Raw genomic sequence first — 9,739 nt, forward strand, 5'->3', positions numbered from 1 at the left:
GGAAGGAAGGAAGGAAGGAAGGAAGGAAGGAAGGAAGGAAGGAAGGAGGGAAGGAGGGAAGGAGGGAAGGAGGGAAGGAGGGAAGGAGGGAAGGAGGGAAGGAAGGAAGGAAGGAAGGAAGGAAGGAAGGAAGGAAGGTAGGAAGACAACCTGCTACTGGGCCTTAGTGAGAACTGAACACTGAAATCATGTCACACCAACTTCCTATGTGATCTGAGCAGCTTATTATGAACCATGTGCTACTTGACCCAGCAACCATAAAGTTAGGTGAGCACAGCGCTACCCCATCATCAAATGAAAGTGACATATTAAAGATCAGGCCTCAACAGGCCCTTGATGCACAAGAACTGACATGAAGAAGAGACCCAAATACCTCCATTCCTGCCACACTCTCTTCTCTTTCCAAGCCTGTACCTATGGCCTCATCACATGCTCCCTATCAGCTGAGAGAGAAAGAGAAGACTTGGGCCTGATTTATGGATGGTTTTTCATGATAAGCAAGCACCACCTGAAATCGACAGCTGCAGTGTTATAGGCTCTCTGGGACGCTCTCAGAAAGACAGCGGTGACTGAGAGTCCTCTCAGAGGACAGAAATTTGAGCAGTGCATCTGGTTTTTTATTTTGCATAGAATTAGAAATGGGCAAACATGAGATTATATATCAGTTCATGGGCTGTGGCCAAGGAGTTGGCTGAATGGCCAGGGACTTGGAAGGGACATGACTGGAACATTAATGACAAAGAGTTCTGGGGAAGAGGTATAGGGATGGAGCCCTCTGAATGTGCCAAAAAATGTGAAGATATTTGTGTCTTATGGGAATGTTTACAAAAAGGTAACATCAGCAGAGGAAGATATTAATAATCAAATGGATATGATAACCCATTCTGTGCATACCAGTCAGTCTCTTCCAGCAGCTACTCCTGTCATCACTCAATGTGCTCATAAATAAAGGGGCCACAGTGGCACGAGACCAACAACACACAGATTTCCATTCACCAAAGCTGACCTGGCTATAGCCACTGCCGAGGGCCTAACATTTCAGCAGCAGAGACCAACAGTAAATCCCCAATATGGCCCCATTCCCCAAGGAAATAAGCCAGCAACCTGGTGACAGGTTGATTATACTTCACCACTTTCATCATGTAAGGAGCAGCATTTTGTTCTTACCGGAATAAACACTCTGGATGCAGATTTTCCTTCCAAGCATATAATGCTTCTGCCAAAACTACCATCTGTGGACCTATAGAATGCCTTATCTACTATCCTGATCTTCTACACAGCACTGCTTCTGATGATGACACTCCACAGCAAATCAAGTACAGTAATGAACCCATGCTCATGGAATTCACTGGTTTTACCATGTTTCCCACCAGTCCAAAGCAGCTGGCTTGAAGGGAAGGTAAAATAGCCTTGTGAAGGCTCAGTTACAGTGCCAGATAGGTGGCAATCCCTTGCAGGGCTGGGGCAAGGGTCTCTAGGCGGCTATAAATGCTCTGAATCAGCATCCAATATATGGCACTATTTCTTCCATAGCCAGAATCAATCTCAAGCCAGAAGTGACTGGTCTGGAATTATGAAGTAGAAATGAATGTGATAACACTATTACTCCTGGTGACATATTAGCAAAAATTTTGCTTCTTGACCCTATGGACTTATGCTATGCAGGTCTAGAGGTCTTAGTTCCAGAAGGAAGAATGTTTCTACCAGGACACAAAATAATAGTTCCATTCAACTGGAAGTTGAGACTGCCACTCAGCCTCTTTGAGTTCCTCATTCCTCCTAAATCAAGAGCAAGGAGGGAAATTACTGTGCTGTACAGGGTGATTGATCTTGAGTATCAATGGGAAATTGGATTGACCCTCCACAATGGATGCAATATTGGATATTTCTTAGGGCACCTCTTATATTACCTTGCCCTATGATTAAAGTCAATGGAAAACCACAACAAACCAATCTAGGCAGAACTAGTAATGGTCTAGACCATACCCTTTAGAAATTAAGGTTGTGTCACCCCCAAAGGTAAAGAGCCACTACCAGCTGAGTTGCTTGCTGATAGCAAAGGTAATACAAAATGGGTAACGGAAAAAGGCAGTTATAAATAAAAGCTATGATACATGACCAGTTATGGAAATGAGGGCTATAATCATTACAAGTACTTCTTCCTTGTCTTATTATAAATATGATATATTTAATATCCTTTTTCTTCCCTCTCCTATCCCCTTATCATGTAACACAAAATGTATTGACTTTATATCACAGTATTTAAGTATTGTTAATTTTACATCAAGTTGTGGAACATCAAGATGAGCAAACCCAAGGACTTTACATTCTTTTCTGAGAAAAAGGTTTGTGTATTTTTGGTTGCATGCAAGATAGTTATATCCTGTTAGAAGTATGACCTTGTTATTATCTCTATTTGGAGATTAAACATGGTTTAAGGAGATGTGGACAGGTGCCAAGTTGACAAAAAGCGGACTTATAATGGTGTGATATTTGATTAAACATGATCATTGATGTTTCTGTATTCTTTGGGTGACATTAATATTTAAATTTGTGAACTTTGAATAAAATAGATTAGCCTCCATTATGTGGGTGAGACACATCTAATCAGTTGAAGGTCTTAAGAAAACAAAGACTGATGTCACCTGAGCAAGAAGGAGTTCTTCCAGCAGACTGCCTTCAGGCTCAGAATGGTGCTCTTCCCCAGGTCATCCCATTAGAGGCCCTACTGCAGATTTTGAACTTGTACCTACACAATTGCATGAACCAATGTTTTAAAAATGATTTTTTGTTCCATATGAGTTTTCACATAGTTGTTGTTGTTTTTTTTTTTTTTTTTTTCTAATTCTGTGAAGAATGTCAATGGTATCTTGATGAGAATGAAATTGAATCTATAAATTACATTGGGCAACCATCAAAAGAAACAAGATCATGTCCTTTGCAGGGACATGGAAGGAGTTGGAAGCCATTATCCTCAGCAAATTAACGCAGGAACAGAAAACCAAACACGGCATGTTCTCATTTATAAGAGGGAGCTGAACAATGAGAACACATGGACACAGGGAGGGGAGCAACACGGACTGCAGCCTGTCAGGAGTGCAGGGGGAGGGAGAGCATCATGAGAAATAGCTAATGCATTCAGGCCTTAATACCTAGGTGATGGGTTGACAGGTGGAGCAAACCACCATGGCACACGTTAACCTATGTTAACAAACATGCAGGTCCTGCACATGTATCCTGGCATTTAAAATTAAATTTAATTTAAAAAAGTAATAAAATTGTTCGCATAAAACTAGAAATAAATAAACAATGTTTTGTTTTTTCTATTTATATACATGTCTTGTTGGTTCTGCTTCTCTGGAGAATCCTAACTAAATAATACACCTGTAGGATTAAACTGAGAATATCAACAGGGCATTCCTCAGTCTCTTTCATCTATGCTTTTGAAATATCATCCACGAGCTGTAGACATCTCTGTTTTCTTTCTTTATGCTTTAGACAAAACCATTAAAACTATTTTGACAAAGGTCACCTCTCGATCACTAGTTACCAAAACCAATGTTCCATTAAATAAGTCATTATTTAATTTGGCCTGTGGAGTTCAACATTTGTTGCCTTCCTTATTTTTAAAACTTTTTCCTGGTTTATCTTCCATGACACTATCTAGCGCTTGCCTTTTGGCTCTGCTAATTAGATCTAATTTTTAAAATCTGGTTTGCAAATAAAAATCAGGGTTCTTCATCATTCTGAGCAAACTATCCCAAGGACAGAAAACCAAACACCGCATGTTCTCGCTCATAGGTGGGAATTGAACAATGAGATCACTTGGACACAGGGCGGGGAACGTCGTTGTGGGGTGGGGAGGAGGGGAGGGATAGCATTAGGAGATGTACCTAATGTAAATGACAAGTTAATGGGTGCAGCACACCTGCATGGCACATGTATACATATGTAACAAACATGTATACATATGTACACATTATGCACATGTACCCTAGAACTTAAAGTATAATAATTTTTTTTTTTTTAAATCAGGGTTCTCTTACGTTATCTATAATTTCCCTAGAGTATATTAACCACTCATGATTTTAACTACCATTGGTATTCCAATTACTGTTTTGTGAACACTAGATTAATGTATGTAAATATCTATGATATACTTCACTTGTGTACTTCTAAGTAACTAAGGGCATAGGATATCCAACACCAATTATTTTATTTCTTACTTGAGTCCCAAATCTACAAGGGATACTAATAAAACAGAAGTCAGAAATCTGTGTCATTTTTTATTCTTCCCTTTCTTTAATTCTCTGCATGCAATTATCCACTAATTTCTGCAGATTTTGCCTTCACAATGTTTCTCTAATTTGTCTCATCCTTTACATTGCCATGATCAATGAATCTTGAAGTTTTTCATTATCTCTTCACCTTTCAAATATTCAACTCTAATTTCTCATTTCCTTCATTATACTTCCTCTTCACGCCTATTGTAACTTTCTCCTGCAGATGCTCTCCCTATCTCTATACCTCTTCCCCTGTCTTCAACGCATCTTTTAATTGGTTGTCTGATGGGTCATTCCAGAATTGCAATTCCATTAGTATTAATCTCCAAACAAGGCACTTTATGGGTCTTTACACTTTTAAGAACGAATACTACTCATCTGGGTATGAGAATTGAACCTTTCCACACTTCCTGTATTTATTCACTCTAAATAATTGGTTTTACACTCTGACTATCTGACTATACTGAAATATGGCTACCTAGGCTCACCTTGAAGTTTCAAGCCTCAGGGCTTACAAAAACTTTTCCCCATACTACCACTTCTAGAAAAATCAAATCATCCTTCAAGACTCATCTCAGGTGCTTCCTCATTTGTGATGATTTTCTAGAATTCCTCCATCTTCTGGATGGAGTCATAGACATTTCCTAATAGTGTTTCTATTATAGCACTTTTAATACAGTATTGAAATGATCATTAGCACTTAAGAGCCTGGAAGGATAATAAACCATGATATTTTCTGGTGCGATGGAGCTAGACCACCTGGTTGACATGTTAGCTTAAGCATCCACTGGGTGTTGAGATATGGGGAAGTCATTTAACTTTTCGGTGCCTCAGTTTTCTGATATGTAAAATAGCACTAATAAGAAGATCAGTCATAGTGCTGTTTTGCAGATATGTAAGTATATGTCTGTAAAGCAATTAAAATGGTGCCCAAAGGAAGCACTCAATAAAGCTTAACTTTTATAATTGTAATCTAGAGACCGTCACAGTAACATTTATTCCTACAGGCTTAATACTCTCTCATGTTGTAATGCATTGTTCATCAAAAGTAGGTTAAATAAATGGATGTCTCTGAAACTAGGGTTTATGTATGTTTTACGTTTTTATTTTTTTGCCCTTTTAAACAGTTTAGATTTAAGAATTGCTGCTAACTGGGATTCATCTGAAATGACAACTCAGTTTCTTAAATTAATTCTTCGGGGATAAAATAGGCAGCATTTCCTGGATACATAACTTGGAGGCTATGAAAAAACTTACTACCACACAGATATAGGCTTGCAATTATCCATGTTGGTATAAGCATAAATCATGGTGTGTGTATGCACACTTGTGCACATGTATATGTATGTCTGTAATAATGCAAGTGTTTTGCTTGTGGTTAGTTTGAACAACTGGTAACATATAAAGTACAAATTTTTGCAGATAAAGTTAATTTCTTACTGTGCAGTATGAAAACTTATACTTATCTAGGTAATGTATTAAATTCACAATATGTATTTGAGGAAAGCTTTACCTCTGTATACCCTTGTGATTTATTTATATAAAAAGCAAAGTAACATTTGTTACAAGTAATAGCACAGTTTGTGCTTTCTTGCAAGGATATCAACATGAACATCTGATTCTTTAAATACAATGGTTGTTGAAGCTAATGTTACCTAAGTCACTCAGTTGCCTCTACAAATTTCTACATGAATACATTATTTTAGATTTGAATGTAAGAAAACCAATTGGTCCCTAAAAATATGGAGTTGACAATGGGAACTATACGAATTAATGATTTTCATATATGCTCTTTCTACCAAGAACGAGAAAGTCATATTTGAGGCCAAAGATAGTACAGTTGATCTTAGAACAAGCTAAGTTTGAACTGCATAGGTTTACTTTATGTGGATTTTCTTCCACTTTTGTCACCTCTGAGACAGCGAGAACAACCTTCTTCTCGTCTTCCTTCTCCTCGGCCTATGCAATGTGAAGATGATAAGGATAAAAAAAAAAAACCTTTATGATGACCCACTTCCATTTAATGAATAGTAAATGTATTTGACTTCCTTGTGATTTTCTTAATGACATTTTCTTTTCTCTAGATTACTTTATTGTAAGAATATAGTCTATAATACATATATACATATATAAACATAATATGTTTATGTTATATGTATTCTAGCATATAATTATGTTTTAATTGACTAGGCTATCAGTAAAGCTTCAGGTCAACGACAGGCTATGAGTAGTTAAGTTTTGGGGGAGTCAAAAGTTGCACTTGGATTTTCAACTGTGCTAGGGAGAAGTCAGTTCTCCTAACCCCCAAGTTGTCCAACGGTGAACTGTAGACAACTAACAATTTTCCTAGGCATTTTTGCATTAGCCCTTTTCCTTAGCTCTGAGTTCCATATTGTTCATAATACTTTCCTTTTCTATGAGTAATCTCAAAGTCTTTCTGGAATGAGTGGAATATAAATATATTCATATGTTTGTACATACATATATAATGGATTAAATTGGTCTCCATGTTATCATATTTCTATTCTCAAATCTAGAAGCATCAAGACACAATTAATTAAAATTTAATTAGTTTCCTGGTAGAAAAGAAATCTTGGCATCCGCTCTTTCATCTGCATTAGAAATATATATTGCTTGAGAACCATGGGTGTTCATTGCCCATTACCAACGTGGAGCCGTGTACCAGTGGAAATAATGCTGTTTAAATGTAATGATAGGTTAGATGTTAGACTTACTCCTTTTTAATTATATTTATAAATACTAGTTCCTCTTTTAAATAAACTGGATGAATTCTACACTGTTGTAGCAATTATTAAAGTGGAATTTCAGCGTATCAAGCAAAAACAGGCATATACAATCCCATGAAACGTTTGAGGAGATGACATACTACCACTCTCTAGGTTCAAATAAAAGTCAGTTTTATTTTTTTAACCTAATTTCAACTTTATTACCTCCAATTCTGGAAATTGAGGTCTATGGATCTTCTCTAATCAAAAACAGAGAATCTGTCAGGTATCTCAATATGATGCCTAGCTTCTGTCATAAACAGAGTTGGGATAACTGACATCTATCTTGCAGAGTTTTAGACTATGTTACCCTTCCCTTTGTCTTGGATTTCAAAATTCCACTCTTACATTAAATTAAATAAAAAGAAACAAGTGTAGGAGGACCACATGAAATTATCTTACAATATAGAAATGTTAGTGATGTTATATTCCACGGTCATATTTGAGGAATTATGCAAGGAGAAGCTTTATGCAGTAACTTCTGGGGACTTCCATAGTTCGGAATGACTTCCTCAAAATTTTCCAAGACTTTTTGTGTGACTAGGGCTATCTGTGGACAGCAATATGATCAGAGAAGGGCATTCTGGTCTAGGCTGGAACTGTTTGGGTCTCAGTGTCCATTTATCATTTGGGGCTCACTTTGACATTCTACTCAACCTACAGGTTCATAAGTGCCCTGTGGATCTTTAGGGATTGCACCGTGGGGTTGTCCCAGTGCCAACTGAACAGCCCCTGACTCCTGGTGGGAAGCCTGTAAAGGAGATAGTTCACAGTTCTTGCTTAATGGCAGTGTTTGTGTGTGTGTGTGTGTGTGTGTGTGTGTCTGTGTCTGTATGTATTTGTAAGATCATTGAGATTGGACTACTAGAATGGTACTTGCGGACTGATTTGATTTGGGGTTACTCAATTTTTAAACATAGATAGGTGCACTGCAAAAATCATTTGCCTGGGGCCACATACGCCTTAGTGGAAACTCTGGTTATATGTCCCTTTCAACCAATATTCTATTTAAAGACCTTTTCCACTATATCATTTAATATCCTTTAAATACATTTCCACAAGGCAATTTATTTTAAATGTGGTAGAAATAATTCAGATCTTAAATGACTATTCTTCCTTTGACCTAATATTGGAATCATAGAACCTGTTATGTATATCTTTAGCTTATGTTTTCAGAAAGCTCAAAGGATTTGCTGCTCAAGAGTCGTGATCTTCTATATCCACTTCCAAACACTCTTCCTATTATGGTTTTCCATTTGTGACTTTGGATTTATTTTAAACTCTCCTCAGGCATCTGTTTTTTTTTTTTTTTTTTTTTTTTTTTTTTTTTTAATTAAAACCCATGGCAATATCTTTTACAAAATTTGAAAAGAATTCACAAAATCAAAATAAAATATAATACGTATTTCTGGGGGAAATTTTTTTGTGTGTGATGGACAAGTCACACTGTTCTAGACATGGGTGAAAAAATTTTTATAAAAAAAAAAATAAGTAGTAGAACATAACTGTCCTTAAACAGACAGTTGCCACCAAGTATTTTGTGAAAAAAAATTAAATTTCCATAAAGTTGCAATAAGATTTTTAAATTGTATGCTCTGTTGATGTGTACATATTTGGGTTCCAAAATGTATTACTTCAGCCATAAATACATTTATAAATATCTGCTGAACATATAGAAATTATTTATAAAGCTTTAGCAAGCCAAATTGAATACTTCAGAACCACAATCCAAATGGCACGTCACATTTGAATGGGAAAGAAGAAGAAATACATCCTTGTCATTAAAGAACACCAAGATCAGTTTAGATTATTTATGCCCGGTGATTCTTCTGTGTCTCTTATTGCTAAACATCTCCAATTTGGCTGTGAGCAATAAAAATGATAAACTATACTGATACTATAGTTCTAACTATGGTTACAATTACGCTTAATAACATTTTCATATTTTAACTTCATGTCTTCAGCAAAGAATGTTAAAAATTGAACCAAACATATATTATTTTTCATTAAAATAATCAGGAATAATTAAAGCAAAGAGGGTTTAAATGATATTTTGAAGCTTACCCGGTCATTGAGTCAGGAAGATAAACCAGGTCTCTTGGATTTCAATTCCAGTGTTCTAGTCACTGGTTTGTTCAACTCCTGTGCAAAACATCCATACAACATACACAATGCATATTCCCCCTTCCTATCAAGTGGTTGTCAAAAGAAATAGGCCATTACCTTTCCCACATACTGAGGCTCGGAGCCCATGTATTCTTCCAGCACAAAAAATTGATTCCATACCCAGCCACGTTTAACACGTTGGAAATGTGACCGTTGTCCTGGCAGATGGATACCATTTTCTCTTGGCTCTGTGGCTAGAGTCTGCTGTGGCTGCGGTTGTAGTGGTGTTAGGAGACCTCCATCAAACAGAACCCAGAGAAGCAGGGATAAACAGTTCCTTGTAAGCATTGGCAAAGGCTTTCCTACAGCTGAGTAATAAAAACTCCAAAACTTAACGTAGAACTGTGGAATCCAGGTTTGAGGTGTCTGTGGCCTCCACCACTTAGCTTCTTGTTTTATTGCAGAAATGATAATGCAGGCATTAATCCTTTTGATGAAAAGGCTTCTGCTGTATTATATTCCATCTAAAGGGACCTATGAAGTAGATTAACAAATATACATTAA

The 9,739-nt window shown here is 36.8% G+C and overlaps 1 protein-coding gene across 2 annotated transcripts in view; it reads right to left on the minus strand.

The window, feature by feature from the left end:
* The window catches only part of CDH12 (cadherin 12), a 494,468-nt gene that overhangs the window by 345,803 nt on the left and 138,926 nt on the right, over window positions 1-9,739 (minus strand). The window contains exon 2 of one of the 2 annotated variants that reach the window (XM_023218204.1): window positions 9,293-9,709. In XM_023218204.1, coding sequence (XP_023073972.1) covers window positions 9,293-9,523 — 231 coding nt within the window. In that variant the 5' untranslated portion in view covers window positions 9,524-9,709. Of the gene's footprint in view, window positions 1-9,292; window positions 9,710-9,739 lie in introns of those variants that run through there. The other variant, XM_023218205.1, reaches the window with a different exon arrangement.

The sequence above is a fragment of the Piliocolobus tephrosceles genome, chromosome 4, assembly GCF_002776525.5.
Source record: "Piliocolobus tephrosceles isolate RC106 chromosome 4, ASM277652v3, whole genome shotgun sequence".
In the NCBI taxonomy this organism is placed as follows: domain Eukaryota; kingdom Metazoa; phylum Chordata; class Mammalia; order Primates; family Cercopithecidae; genus Piliocolobus; species Piliocolobus tephrosceles.